This window comes from Mya arenaria, chromosome 4, assembly GCF_026914265.1.
Source record: "Mya arenaria isolate MELC-2E11 chromosome 4, ASM2691426v1".
Lineage (NCBI taxonomy): Eukaryota > Metazoa > Mollusca > Bivalvia > Myida > Myidae > Mya > Mya arenaria.
This window is the reverse complement of record NC_069125.1, coordinates 77,839,507-77,855,531: the sequence shown is the minus strand read 5'-3', so window position 1 is coordinate 77,855,531 and position 16,025 is coordinate 77,839,507. Positions and strand designations below refer to the sequence as shown.

Here is a 16,025-nt window from a genome sequence, read left to right as displayed (position 1 = left end):
ATTTCTGAAAAAAATCCCCCTGAATGGTCTCCAGAAAATATGGCATGTATGTTATAGATTGGACTAAGAGTAAGAATTCAAAAGCAATTGGTAATAGTTTAAAACGAACTGTTACAATTTAATATGATTTAAAATTAGATATTGTTTATAACATTGTAGTTTTAGCGAGATGCTAGCGAGTTGAACTCAAATACATTTTGTTCCAGTATCTAAATTTAGCGCAATTCAATTAGTTGGACTAGATGATATCTGACCTCCATATATCAGGAAATCATATCTAAATTCTAAGCAATATTAGTATGATGATTTTGCACTTCAAGTCGGAACCAATATCGTATATGATAATATAGGTCCAATTCGACTTTAAAGGTGCAGTTAGACTCACCGATTTAATCCCACATACAAATAAAGTCACAAATAATCACAAAACATATTTCCTGTCAAGATTATATTATACATGTAATTCACCTTGTTGACAAGTGCTCCAAACACCAAACTAAACATTCTCCTTCAAGTTCTCCCGTGGTGACCCGTGGATTTGGGTGCCTTAATGGTACAGAATTTTCTGTGTCACATTTTTCTTTGAATTGGTTGCAAAGTTCTGTCAAAAAATTATGGAATTCTTTGCTTTTATTGGAGTTTTCCGTCTTATCCATCACCGTTTGTTTTCATTTCTAGCCAGCACATGTGCACATGAATTGATGACGTCAATTTTGTGTTGATATTTATTTTAGGAATTTCGCGGGAAAATATTACACTGGGAATAGAAATTTGTTATTGGTATGGCAGTGAGATTTGCAGAAAGTGATTGTAGAATCTACTTAATGTTGAATATTGTTTGAAATAAAATGATATATAATCACTTTTGTGAATAGTTTTCGCATGATTTCAATGGGTTTTATTGGTTTAGTTTTCGCACCTTTGTTTTTCGGGCGAGGTAATGAAAATTCAAAACGGCGGTGTTTCAAAGTGAAAGCCTTTGAACAGTGATGAACAGAAAGGCACTTTGTATGAGCCTTTAGATTTTTCATACGATTAATTATCATTTGATTCATCAAAGCATGCAAAATATCTGATTTCAAATCAATGTCAATATTTGCAGTCGAGTAGATTTTGGTAGATTCCGGTAATTAGGGGGATTCCAGTCATTGTAGACCTGTATTATCAGGGACCAATAACACTACTGAAGGATTGACCATACAATATTAAAGTAAGCGAAAAAAAATCTGTCCCAGTGATTTTTTTGGTAATTATTTTTACCGCCAGTGCCTTGCAAATTGGGAATAAAAATTGACTTTCGGAAAAATACTAAATCAGGCCAAAATAGCTAATATAATGGTAAATAAACATGTTTTTACTTTTTATGCGTACGGTATGCTATGTGAAAGAGTAAGTTTTGTCAAGATTTTGTTTATATTTCAAGAAATTCATTGCTTTTTTATTCAATAACGTAATCTACAGTAATCAAATTGGGAAAAAATATAAAATTTTGGGAAAAATGGACATTTTTTCACAAGGGGAAACAGCTTTTGTAAGGCAGGTTATTGCACCAAAAAAAAATCACTTGTGTCCTCATTCAATATTTGGATGATCTCAAACAAGTACTTGAAAAGTTTCAGCAGGAACAATGTAACAACGCTTGTTATCAAGTACATATATTATATAACTTAAATACCAAAAGTTTTCAAGATCATAACTTACTTTCACTGGTAATCACACTTGCTGGGAATCACAATTACAGTATGCATGCTCAAACACGCTTTAAAGGGACGCGTTCACATATTGTATGTTGGCAACTTTTTTTTGTATTGTTGCAATAGAGTTATTTTACTTACTAACTTTCATGAAAAAAGACCAAACAGCAACTTCTATATACTCATTGAACAGAATTTGGTAAATCCAAGCCTAAAATGATTCAAGTTTCAATCGCATTTATAATGCTTTTAGGCAGCATCTTCTGTGTCTGTGATATTTTCCAAAAATTTCACACGAAATTTATAAAAGAAAATTGATGTCAGAACTTTAATCTTACTAAATTATGAGGCATTTTTTTGCTTAGTGGAAATCGAGCTGGTATCATAAAATTTATATCTACATGTATTGTATGTAAATGTGTGAATGCTACGTTTAAAACTCTTAAGAAGCTGTTAAAGTGCAAGGCCAGCCTCCAACCATACACAATTTAATATTGAGGCATGTTTCAGGTTAGGAAGGTTAGATGGAAATATGTGAGATAAGTGTTCTTCCTCTTGCCCCTGTATGGAAGGGGAAACTTCATGCAGCTGGCTACAGGACTGTGGAAGATGTCACACACACACAACCGATCTCAATCTCTAAAGGTTATTTATTATGCGTTTTGTTGGCGTCCTTTAAAATGTACAGACTGACTGATAATGAATGAATATTATTGTTATTAATGTTATTATTTACCTTCTTTGTATTTTATAATAACCATTATAAGGAGTTTAAGTATAGGGGTCACCTGTAACAGGTTTTAGATTTACAGAAAATAAGGATCTTAATCTACAAAAAACACCAGGATATTTATCACATGGTTAATATTTAAATGTTATTATATTGATTGTGGTAACATGTTGAAGTACAGTTACAGGTCTGTCTCTAGAAGAAGTAGAATGTGTGTTGGAGGTGGTAGAGAGAGCAAGAAATCAGAAGGTGCGTATGTGGACAGGATGGGAGTTGAGGGACCGTGAGTCTGAGGGACGGGCCATCATGACCTTCTGCGAGCAACTTGATGTAGCCCTTGGGGGTGGGGCAAACTGTGGCTCCCTCACTGAGATCTGTGGTGCCCCGGGCTCTGGAAAAACACAGCTCTGGTAAGTGACTACCATATAAAGGAAGTACATGTACGTTTGAGATTTGCTATTTAGAAAAATGGAATTGTGTAGAGGGACTTGAGGGGAAAAAAAGTCAACATACATACATGTAATAGCTTTGAACATGGTCAAGTGTTGTTCCAATGATGATTTGTTATTGATAATTGATCAATTAGGCCAACGTTGGAAACTTTAATTGATAGTGAAATTGTCTTGACCAATTATTCAGTATTGAAAATTTGTCCTGAAGAGTTCTAAAATGTTTTGGTTGCATTTTCTTCTTCCATACAATGATGGTGCTCATTTATAATTAAATCATTGAAGGGTTTTCCATTCCTTTAATCGAAAGAAAAAGTTAGTTTTGATTCTCTGCACTATCACGGTGTATTTGTTGACATATTTCAATTTTGTCATGCAAAATCAATCATGTTGCTTTAGCTTGAGAAAAAATGTATTTACTTAAAGTTCACTGATATCATGAACACGTGTGGCAAGCTATCTAGAATATTTATTTCTCTTGATCAAGAGAGCAAATTGGCAGAACATAGACAGTTACATCCATTGCTCATGTTGCTCAGTTATAGCTTGCTTCCATAAACTTGGATGATAACATGAATATTGGGGAAATAATCTTTCCTTTTAAACTGTAACTCAACTCTGTATTACATGTATGTGGTTATTTTAATACCTTTAGTTCATTTGGTGGTATTATGCTTGTTTGAAAACTGCTATAACCATTTGACTTCTGAATGTTTTTTTCTAAAAATATGATACATTAAGCATGCAGTTAGTGTGTGATGTGAGGATACCCCATGTGTTTGGTGGGCTAGAGGGGGAGGCTGTGTACATTGACACCCAGGGGGGTGTGGTCATTGAAAGGCTCGTATCCATGGCAACGGCTACGATCCAGCACTGTCAGCAAATCGCTGCTGGGGAGACTGACCAATGTAGGTGGATCACTCTTAAAAGACCTAACTTGTTAGGTATAGGTTAAATTGTCAAATTTGTATGAAAATGTATTTGGTGATAATGTTTTGCTAGTGATAAATTTTCAACAATTAAGTGAAATTGTAATATAATAAAATAATACCGGTAAAGGTTAACTATCAAGATCTTGACAGTTTACTGACTGTAGGCAATCTATACTTTTCCATATTGTCAGTTGACAGGCATCTTTTCCAGATGTTGTGGCAGCACTAAGTGAGATGAGTGTTGACCGACTGTTGTCAGGGATCCACATCCTTAGCTGTACCACACACATACAGCTCCTGGCCATCATCTCTCAACTCCCACACTTCCTTCATGCACACAGGAAGGTAACTTTATCTTCAAATTTCTACAATTTGGATGATGATAACGATGACCCCTGCCAGAGGGATGGGACATAGGGTTCATGATTCATGAATGTTTCCATATGTGAAAATAGTTTATAGAAAAATATAGCCAAAAATTCCACTTTGTTCAGCCCGTTCTCTTGTAAGTTTTACACATACCACTTTTGATCACTTGTTTGTGTAATGAAATAATGGCTAATTATAAAGCCAAATATATACGTTGGTTCTCTATTGGTCCAATTCTAAATATCTGTTAAGCTGTAGGTCCAGTTCTGTACATTGGGTCCAACTCTATATATCATATATGTTACGTTTCCTGAAGGTCCAGCTCTACATTGTATGTTGATTATCTGTAGGTCCAGCTCTATGTTGATTCTCTGTAGGTCCAGCTCTATGTTGATTCTCTGTAGGTCCATCTCTATGTTGATTATCTGTAGGTCCAGCTCTATGTTGATTATCTGTAGGTCCAGCTTTATGTTGATTCTCTATAGGTCCATCTCTCTATGTTGATTATCTGTATGTTCAGCTCTATGTTGATTCTCTGTAGGACCAGCTCTATGTTGATTATCTGTAGGTCCAGCTCTCTGTTGGTTATCTGTAGGTCCAGCTCTCTGTTGATTATTTATATGTCCAGCGCTCTGTGTTGATTATATGTAGGTCCAGCTCTCTATTTTGATTCTCTGTTGGTCCAGCTCTATACAATGGTCTTCTGAAGGTCCAGTTATAAATGTTGGTTCCCTGTAGGTTCAGCTCTGTATGTTGATTCTCTGTAGGTCCAGCTCTGTCATATAAGACTATGTAGATTCTCTGTAGTTTCAACTCTATGTCAGTTCTCTGTAGGGGTAACCTTATATGTTGGTTTTCTGTAGGTCCAGCTCTATGTTCGTTCTCTGTAGGTCCATCTCTATTTGGTTCTCTGTAGGTCCAGCTCTATGTTTTTTCTCTGTAGGACCTGCTCTATATGTTGATTCTCTGTAGGACCAGTTCTATGTTGGTTCTCTGTAGGACCAGCTCTATGTTGGTTCTCTGTAGGACCAGCTCTATGTAGATTCTCTGTAGGTCCAGCTCTATGCTAGTTCTCTGTAGGTCCAGCACTATGTTGATTCTCTGTAGGACCAGCTCTATGTTGATTTTCTGTAGGTCCAGCTACTCTATGTTGATTATCTGTAGGTCCTCCTCTATGTTGGTTCTCTGTAGGTCCAGCTCTATTTTGGTTCTCTGTAGGTCCAACTCTATGTTGATTCTCTGTAGGTCCAGCTCTATGTTGATTCTCTGTAGGTCCAGCTCTCTGTTGATTCTTTGTAGGTCCAACTGGTGGTGGTTGACAGCATATCATTCCATTTCCGAAGCTCTTTCGAGGATCTCTCACTGCGCACCAGGGTCCTCACCAACCTGGCTCAGTCCCTGCAGTCCTGTGCAAGGAAGTTCAATATAGCTGTATGTATAAAACATTCATCACTTGATTAATATGCTTTGTATAGAATAAAAATATTTACAATTTATAACTACATGTAGTTCTGTTATTTGGAGGGATCTTGGTGTTGTAATCATTATACAAGTCAGTAGGGATAGGTGTTATTGACAAAAACATATCATGATTTATACTGTCACTTGCATACACCTTGATCATATAACAAGGTTCCATGTAAATTTTGATTTACTAGGATAGTTGACCATGTGATTCATGGTAGCTTTAGCAGAAGCAGCACTCTTGCAGCATTGGTGACGCAATATTGATTAGGAATTTGATTTACATCTTACAAGATTTGTATTGCAGTATTGATTAGAAATTTAATTGTCATCTTGTAAGAAATTGCCTTAATTTAATTTTAACATTTTAGAAAACATATTATTCAGCAATCTCTGCAGGATCTGTTTAACATTAATGCAGGAAGGGATTAGTCAGATAATGTTCAAGCTTGGTCAGAATGTTCCCCTTGATGAAATCTCGACGGCTTGCAAAAGTTGGTCACATTGGGTCAAAAACAAGGTCACTAGGTCAAATCTTTGAAACCTCTTAGGATCACACAAGAGATATAATGTTTTCCTTGATTACTCTTCTTTTAATTTGAAACTATGTCATGTGGTGTATAAAATAGATCACTGGGTCAAATCATAGATATTTTTGTCTGGAACCATATCATTGGAACCATATCTTGGTGGGGATTGGGTAGATAATGTTTAAACTTGGTCAGAATGTCCCCATCAAGTTCCAATCGCTTGTAAAATTGGGTCACATGGAGTTTAAAACTAGTTCAAAAGGTCAAATGTTTGAAACACACAGAGGCGTTATATTTTGGCCCACTTTTCATTAAACTTAATCAGAATGTTTCCCCCTTGATGAATACTTTGAAAAATTCAAAACTCGGTCACATGGGATTAAAATTAATGTCACTTGGTCAAATCTGAGATTGTTTGTCCGGAACAATATCATGGTATTGATTTCTCAGATTATGTTCAAACTTGGACAGAATTTTTCTCTTAATGAAATCTTGCCATGTTTTAAAAGTGGTTCACATGGGGTCAAAAACTGTCACTAGGTCAAATCTTTGAAAAAAATCTCGGGAACATACTAGAGGCAATATATCTGGTCCAATGAAAATTTAATCAGAATAATTTCCTTGATGAAATCAATGATAAGGTAGGTCTCCCCCATTGAATGGGGAAGAAATATTGTTTTGGCCTGTCTGTCAGTCCGTCCGTCCATTTCATTACAACAGGAAGACCCAGGAACTTCATACTTGTATACAGCTTGGTCATGATCAGTAGATGACCCCTATTGGTTTTGAGATTGGAAGGTCTAAGGTCATGGTCGCATTGACCTTGAGGTGAAAAAATGGGTTTTGCTCAATAACTGAAGATCCTTTGGGTACCGTACAGAAACTTAATACTTGGTATGCAAGTTGTTTATAACCAGAACATAACCCCTATTGATTTTGAGATCAGAAGGTCAAAGGTCAAGGTGACCTTCAGGTAAAAAATGATTTGTTGTTGGTGACTTTAAGCTGAAAAATGGTTTCCACTCAATTATTAAATGAGCCCTATTGATTAAGAAATAAGTAGGTCAAAGGTCAAGGTCATGGTGACCTTGAGGTTAAAAGAATGTTTTCCCTTCATTAACTTTAGAACACTTGCACCCAGGATCTTCAAACTTGATATGCCAGTTGGTCATGACTAGTTCATGACCCCTATTGATGTGGGGATCAGTAGGTCAAAAGGTCAATGAGACCTTAATGTGAAAAACGTTTTCCCATTGAATAACTGCATGCACCAAGGTACCTAAAACTTGCTATACCAGTTGGTCATGACTAATTGAACACGCCTATTGATTCTGGGATCAGAAGGTTAAAGGTGCGCACATACACTAAAGAATTCTTGCACCCAGGAACTTCATACTTGATATGCCAATTGGTCATGACTGGTAGATGAACCCTATTGATTTTTGGATCAGGAGGTTAAAGATGTGGTATAGGTCTCAATGACCATAAGATAAAAAACCAACACTTTCAGCTCAAAAACAAAAGAAGGCTTGCGCCTATGGACTTCATATTTTGGTATACTAGTTGGTCATGAAGAGTAGATGACCCATTTTGATTTTCAGGCCAGTAGGTCAAAGGTCATGGTGACCTTATGGTTAAATAGAGCTGACTATCTAAAGAACACTTGGGCCCAGGAACTTCATACTTTGTTTGCTTAAGTTGGTCTTTGATAAGTAGATGACTCCTTTTGCTTTTGAGGTCAGTAGGTCAGGTCCTTCACAATGACCTTCAGGTGAAAAACAATTTGTTGGTCATTAGTCTGTACATTACACTTCTTTCCGCTCAATAACTAAAGAACACTTGGACCCAGGAATTTCATAATTGGACCCAGGAACTTCATACTTGGTATGCAGGTTGGTCATGACCAGTAGATGACCTCTGTTTGTTATTCTCCAGTCCAAAAGTACAAATTTCATGTCCATTTATTATTTCTCACCTACAACCACACAATTGGGGAGACAACCTCTTGTTCAATATTGCAATCTCTAGTTATTTTTTTTATAAAGTCATTTTATTGTTCTAAAATCATTGAAGATATCAACTTCAAACAACATGAATTTATTCACTGTAATAATGTTCTCTGTTCAAGTGTTGTAACTAGTTATATAACTCTTAAATGTCATAAGAGTCATGGTACTTTGTAACTTTTTAAACAAATACATATTTTTCATGTTTTTATACGCCTATACGGGACTGGTTATAGTTTCACCTTCAGCATACGGGTAGGCAGCATCCAGTATGTTGTCCAATCTAAGAAAAATTATCCTTTGTCCAATTAGGTGAACGATATCTAGTCATCTTGACCCTCTTGTTGTTCACATAATGCATGTGTAATTAAACAAGTACTGTTCAGACAAACAAGGCATTTAGTGTATGCTATCAGCAAACTTATTTTAGGAACATCATGATCTATACACATTACAGGCTTTCAAGCAGGCCCTTCTTTTCCTACTTTTCCCTACTTTTTGTGTCGCCTGAAAAGACGACATATAGGGGTTACTTTTGTCGGCGGCGGCGTCCGCGTCCCATTTTCGCTTGTCCGGGGTATATCTCCTAAACTATTAGTGGTATCAACTTGAAACTTCATATGTAGATAGATCTAATTGAGGGCAAGTGCAGTGCACAAGAACTGTTACTCTTGCTTCCATATTTTTAGAGTTATTGCCCTTTGTTATTTTTCATGCTTAAAGTTTTGTCCAGGGCATATCTTGTAGAATATAAGAGTTATCAACTTGAAACTTCATATGTAGATAGATCTCATGGAGGGCAAGTGCAGTGCACAATAACAGTAACTCTTGCTTTCTTAGTTTTAAAGTTATTGCCCTTTGTTAATTTTCATGCTTAAAGTTTTGTCCGGGGCATATCTTGAAGAATATAAGAGGTATCAACTTGAAACTTCATAGCTAGATAGATCTCATCGAGGGCAAGTGCAGTGCACAATAACAGTAACTCTTGCTTTCTTAGTTTTAAAGTTATTGCCCTTTGTTAATTTTCATGCTTAAAGTTTTGTCCGGGGCATATCTTGAAGAATATAAGAGGTATCAACTTGAAACTTCATAGCTAGATAGATCTCATTGAGGGCAAGTGCAGTGCACAAGAACCGTTACTCTTGCTGCCATATTTTTAGAGTTATTGCCCTTTGTTAATTTTCTTGCTTAGGTTTTGTCCGTGGCATATCTCGTAAACTATAGGCGGTTTCAACCTGAAACTTATATGTAGGTATATCTGATTGAGGGTTCAAATGCCACCTACACTTGAAAGTTAAATGGCAACATCATTGTCTATAAATGAATAAAATGCCAATCTAACAGCTATAATGTCGACAGTAAATAATTCGTCAGGCGACACATCCGACTCGCGGAGTTCTAGTTTGTTAAGCTCCTACTTTTCCCTACTTTTCCTTGAAAAAGCCCTACTATCCCTACTTTTTTGTACAAATAATTCAAGAAATAATAGAAAAGTTTTAACTGAATGCATTGATTGAATTAATCTAAATCTTGGTTTTAATAAGAAGCCATTTCTAGTATTTTTGTAGGATCAGTTTGATGCAGCAGGTTTCCAGTGCTGCAAGAGGGGTTCTAAGATGTGAATGTGTGGTGCATGTTTACAAGTCAGAGACCCCATTTCCAGGTTCATCTCCGCATCTTGTGGCTGAATCCCTCTTAAAGCACTGGTTTATAAGCAAAGATAACTACATGTACATCACAATTGTCCTTTCCAATAACTCATTTACCTGCCCATACATGCCATATTTCTAAGAGGCTTGCCAGGGGATTTAGGTGCGAATTCCAGAGGATTTTGATATTACACCAGGGGATTTTTACACAGCAAAATTTAGCACAATATCTACATTCATGATATAAGAATAAATACAGAAACGCACTCTAATTAAATAATTTTTGGACTTAGTCATCATGGTCCTTCATGGAATTTCACACTCATAATATTATGGACACTGTCATCCTTGAGCTATTTTTAAAAACAAATAAAAATAAATGAAATAAAAATTCCTGGGGATATGGATCCCCCGGTGGGGGGCCATGTGATGGGTTGGAATTACGGGGGATTTTTCCGCCGGCAGGGGATATAGCATGCATGCCTGCCCCTGAAAGTCATTTCATCTGGGAAATTTAGTCCCCCGAAGTAGAAAAGTTTTAAGTTGAAATGCCTTGCTACAATGTGGCTTGTTTGGGTGTAGCCAATATTTCTTGTATAAATCTTTGTTTCTTTTTTGTGAAACTTGGTGGACTCAGTTGAGTCAATTCTTGAGCCTGTTTGTGAAAAATGGCCCAGGTATCGGCCAATATGCCCATTGTCAATAAAGCAATTCTAACTGCCCTTTCGGATAACTAATTCATCTGCCCCTGAAGGAGAAAAGTTAACTCATATTTCAAATGTCATGCTTTACTTTTTGCTTGTTTGTTTGTAGCGCATGTTTCTTACATTGTTATTGAAAACCCAATACTAGTATAACCTTTAGAACACAGAATTATACAAAAAAAGGGCTACACCCAACGAAGCCGAAATTGAAGCATGGCATTTGAAAATAAACTTTACTTCTTCCGTGGACTAAATCTCACGGGTGAAGTGTATTCAGGGGCAGATGAATGAGTTATTGGAAAGGACAATTGATTTAGTAATTTGTTAGCATAAAAACGATTAGTAAAGAGCCCTACTATATCCCTACTTTTTGCTCTTAATATCCCTATATTTCCCTACTTTTTCCCAAAAATCCTCCTACTTTTATCACTACTTTTCTGTTATCGGTCACTTGAAAGCCTGACATTAATATTGTAACGCCAGGGCTTTTTCTGTAGTACCCACGGGTCCGACTATCGGACCCATTCCCAAAGCAAAATATAAGATATTTTTACCAATCTTCAGAAAAAAATCCCAATCCAAAAAAAAATAATATTTTTTTTAGAAATTCTTTTTACCTGTACTGGTTCATTTTCAACATCCTAATAAATTATGTGATATGAAATATTATCTGTCATGATTTATTGCAATAGATATTTACACCCCAAGGATTGATATTTCGGCCATTTTGGGTCTTTTAAAGGGAAAATAAACTAATATTAAATCATTTCCTAATTCACAGGAGACTAGACAGCTTTTTCTTTTCACTGTAAAATTTCCCAATTTCCGCATTTTCACGACTTAAAATTTCCCTAAATGTCTAGGGTCTTTTTCCCAAAATGGGCAGAAAAAGCCCTGAACGCAATTAGAATAAATTATTTAAAAACTCGCTGCCAACACAAAAAAGCCGAACTGTGCCTATATATTTATATTTTTATTCACCTGCAGTGACAGTTCCTGTTAATGTACCTTTGACAGGTTGTTGTAACCAACCAGATGACTACCCGGGTGAGTGAGGACGGTGCCCGAGTGGTTCCCTGCCTGGGTGAGAGCTGGGCCCATGCCTGCACCACTCGCCTTCTCCTGCAGGGCTCTGGATATGCCTTCCTCCTCAAGTCTCCAACTAATAAGCAAACATTGGCACACTTTCAGATCACGGTACGACATAAGAACAGGCACTGCACTTTTAATGAAAATGATTGGGGAGCAAATATCTTCCACTGTCTTTCTGTCCCCCATTTCATGTCCCTTCAATACACCCTCAACGATGGAAGAATGTCAAAATAACCATACAAATCACATATTCTAACCTCCTACCTTCAAGGTGACACTTACAGCATAATATTCAGATATTCCTGTCCATAAAAAATTGCAAAAAGGTTTAACGCATCAAGCCATCATTCAGAGTTCATGTTTCAGCTACCTACCGTTAAGGTAGAAGCCACAAAGGTCAAATATCACATTTTATTATTATCCAAATCGAACAAATGTGCAACGCGAAGGTTTCAGCGGCGCTACTTAAATATAAGGTGGATCAATTGTTAAGCACATTGAGTCAAAGTGCCAAGCCCTTGTTCCAGCCACCTACATTTAGGGGTCCCATCCATAACTCTTCAATCAAAGGATTTTGAAAATTTAAAAAATAAATTTACCGTCCATTATCAATACCTGTATTTCCCATTTAAACAATTATTTTTGAAAACGTGAAGTGTATTTAGTAATTTACTACCATTTGGGAAAAAAACACCATGAAACCGGGTCTTCCATATATGTAGCGACACTTAGACTGTCTTGCTGTTGAGCAAAGCTTTTCTAGTGATGTCATTGTGTCTGCATGCAGACCGAGGGGTTCAATCATTACCATATGAATACCATGAGTAATTTGTGCCGTCTGCCTGAGACCAACACTGGCGGACACTTATTTTCTCTTTAAAAGGGACTCTCTTATTGATGTCACCAAAGTTCATACCAATTTAACCAACATAAAATCCTGTTACAATTTTATATATTTAAATATGTGAGTTTTGGGACTTGTATATGCACATTACACACACTTAATTATATATATGCAACGACAACAATAAAATCAAGCAATACACCCTGTACACAGTTTAAAGAAATATCAAAGTGTTTGAGTAGCTATCAGTTTTTATTGCATTTTTTGGTTACATAAATTTTTTCATTTTTCAAAAAACGTGTAGGCCTAGGCCTACAAGGCCTATATGTAGCGACGCCACTGGATATGAATGATTTTGCATATTCCTGCAAGCCTAGTCAACACTGATCAGGAAACCTGTTTTATATTTAAGCAAGAGCACCAGCAGTATTGTCATTTGATAGTATTATGTCTCCCCCATTCATGGGGAGACATATTGTTTTTGCCCTGTACGTCAGTCTGTCCGTCCGTCAGCCTGTACGTCACACTTCGTTTCCGCTCAATTACTATAGAACACTTAGACCCAGGAACATCATACTTGGTATGCTAGTTGGTCATGACTAGTAGATGACCCCTATTGATTTTGAGCACACAAGGTCAAAGGTCAAGGTTGCCGTGACCTTGAGGTGAAGAAACGGATTCCGCTCAATAACTAAAGATCCTTTGGGTCCAGGAACTTCATACTTGGTATGCTAGTTGTTCATGATTAGTATATGACCCCGATTGATTTTGAGATCAAAAGGTCAAGGATACATTCAGGTAAAAAAAGATATTTTGGCGGTGACCTTATGCTTAAAAATGGTTTCTGCTCAATAACTAAAGAACGCTTGTACCCAGGAACTTAAAACTTGGTATGCTAGTTGGTCATGACTAGTAGATGACTCCTATTGTTTTTAAGATCAGTAGGTCAATGGTCAAGGTCACTACGACGTTGAGGTGAAAAAAAGGTTTCCGCTCAATAACTTAAGAACGCTTGCACCCAGGAACTTCATAATAGGTATGCTAGTTGGTCATTACTAGTAGATAAACCCTATTGATTTTGAGATCAGTAGGTAAAAGGTCAAGGTCGCCGTGACCTTGAGGTGAAGAAACAGTTTCTGCTCAATAACTAAAGAACGCTTGCACCCAGGAACTTCATACTTGGTATGCTAGTTGGTCATGACTAATATTTTGAGATCAGTAGGTCAAGATCACCACGACCTTGAGGTGAAGAAACAGTTACTGCTGAGTAACTTAAGAAGGCTTGCACCCAGGAACTTCATACATGGTATGCTAGTTGGTCATGACTAGTAGATGACCCCTATTGATTTTGAGATCAGTAGGTCAAAGGTCAAGATCACCACGACCTTGAGGTGCAGAAACGGTTACTGCACAGTAACTAAAGAAGGCTTGCACCCAGGAACTTCATACTTGGTATGCAAGTTTTTCATGACTAGTAGGTGACCCCTATTGATTTGAGATCAGAAGGTCAAGGATACATTCAGGTAAAAAATGATATTTTGGCGGTGACCTTAAGCTTAAAAATAGTTTCTGCTCAATAACTAAAGAACACTTGTACCCAGAAACTTAAAACTTGGTATGCTAGTTGATCATGACTAGTAGATGACCCCTTTTGATTTTGAGATCTGTAGATCAAAGGTCAAGGTCGCAGTAGATGTTCACTATTTAATACGGGTGGATAAACCAAACTTCATTGTTGGTTTGTCTCCAGTCTAAAATTACAAATTTCATGTCCATCATTTATTTTTGCTCAGCTACAACCACACAATAGGGGCGACAAGCGCTTTTTTTAAAAAGCAATCTCTAGTTTTAAACTGTATAGTTATCAGCTGCTTATGCATGGCCTTCTATTTGTATTCCAATCGTGTTACAAGCACATTTCAAAGTTGATGTCTTCAGAGACATTATTTGATTGGAATATTTTGCTTTGGTCAAGGAAAACATTTTATCAAATAGTTCCTTTTTAATTGCGTCACTACCGGTATGAGAGTGAGTCCTTGTAACAAATTAGTTATACTAATGGTGCAAATGGTAGAGGGGAAGCTGGGTAATAATGTTCAGTCTTAGAATTTACATAATTACCTTTCCAGGAAAGTGGAATCCGTGATGTGGCGTCCGACAGCAACAATGTATTGGAAAGAGATGTGGACTCTACATGTATTGGAAAGATGGAAGACATGAACATGGAAAATCCAACAAAACGACAGAAAGTGTCCTGATATGACCTGTTTAACAATATGCAAAACTAATTTCCCCATAGTTTTTCTCAGTTTGCATATGTTGCAATAATGAACTTGCTTGAAGACCCAAGAATCGCAGCGCCCGTCTGTCCTGCCAGTTTTCCATGTTCAGTCTGTGATTTTTTCTTGCATGGAAGGATTTTAAAATTGCTTGGCACATTTGTTCTGTGTCGATGTGTCATATGCAAGACCCACGTCCCTACCTCAATGGTCACGGTCTTAGTACAGGTGTATCATTATGGAATACTGCATATATGCATATACAGTATAGTCGGTCTTGTCCTGGCTGTTTCTTTGTCATGCATTGAGGGATTAAAGAATACATCGGCACAATTGTTCTGAAGATAAAGGCGATGTATCACATGCAAGACCTAAGACCCTACCTCAAAGTTCAAAGTATAGTTGGTCTTGTCCAGGCTGTAACATGGTCATGAACGGAGGATTTTTCAAATTACTTGGCACATATGATCAGTACATGAAGGTCAAGGTTGCCGTGAAGCAAGCGTGCAAGCCACAAGAGCCTACTTCACAATTCAAGGTCACTCTCAGAGTTTAATCATTATGGAATACTGCATAATTGTATGCACAGGGATTTTCAAATGAATTGGCACACGTGTTTGGTACGTTAAGGTGATGTGTCATGGGCAAGCACCCTGGCTTTACCTTAAATTTCAAGGTCACATATAGACTATATTTAGTTGTGTACGGGCTGTAAATTTGTGAATATATTTTAAAATTACTTGGCACATGTGTTCGCTACATAAATATGACATGTATGCTGATAGTTTATAATAGCTGTTCCTGAATGTAGGCATATAAGTAATTGTTAAATCCATTGAACTGGATGGCACTGGTGGTATTTAACACTTACTGTGACATCTTTTGTTACATACTGGATCATTGTGAACAGTTGTATTATCTAAAATCATTGACCTTTTTGTTTATTGTTTACCATAAGCATTGTTTGGCATCAGCAGTTTTAATAATATCACATGTAAAAATAGTGAGACAAATTTCTTAAATAGTTCTCTATGCTTGAATAAAAAAGATGGCAAAAATGTATACATGTAATCATCTTTACGCCCCCACAGTATGTTTTATGGGAGGCACAGGGTTGTTCTTGTCTGTCCCCTTGCTATAACAAGTCCAAAACCTTGTGTTAAACCTCACTTACATGTATACCATTGCACAGATTTGCTTCAAGCTTTAGAGGCATCATGTTCACAATCATGCCCTAAGGATTTTGTGCTGTGCTCATTTTTACGAAGATTATGGCCATTTCT

General features: G+C 36.9%; 2 protein-coding genes across 5 annotated transcripts in view; one reads left to right on the top strand and one right to left on the bottom strand.

The window, feature by feature from the left end:
* Positions 1-670, bottom strand: part of LOC128231277 (protein phosphatase 1E-like) — a 28,471-nt gene extending 27,801 nt beyond the window's left edge. Inside the window, exon 1 of the mRNA XM_052943884.1 lies at positions 469-670. Within this exon, the coding sequence (XP_052799844.1) occupies positions 469-656 (188 nt within the window). The 5' untranslated portion in view covers positions 657-670. The remainder of the gene's footprint in view (positions 1-468) is intronic.
* Positions 640-15,784, top strand: LOC128231278 (DNA repair protein RAD51 homolog 3-like). 4 transcript variants are annotated; one of them, XM_052943889.1, is made up of 8 exons: positions 640-780; positions 2,205-2,339; positions 2,612-2,834; positions 3,615-3,781; positions 4,017-4,150; positions 5,474-5,605; positions 11,545-11,724; positions 14,593-15,784. In XM_052943889.1, exons 2-8 carry the CDS (start codon positions 2,219-2,221, stop codon positions 14,719-14,721), a joined length of 1,086 nt encoding a protein of 361 aa, XP_052799849.1. In that variant the 5' UTR covers positions 640-780; positions 2,205-2,218; the 3' UTR covers positions 14,722-15,784. The 4 variants fall into 4 exon arrangements, with proteins under 4 accessions (XP_052799849.1, XP_052799845.1, XP_052799848.1 ...); XM_052943885.1 differs by having other exon boundaries at positions 2,606-2,834; XM_052943888.1 differs by having other exon boundaries at positions 745-1,210; positions 2,606-2,834.
* Positions 15,785-16,025: the final 241 nt, after the last annotated feature.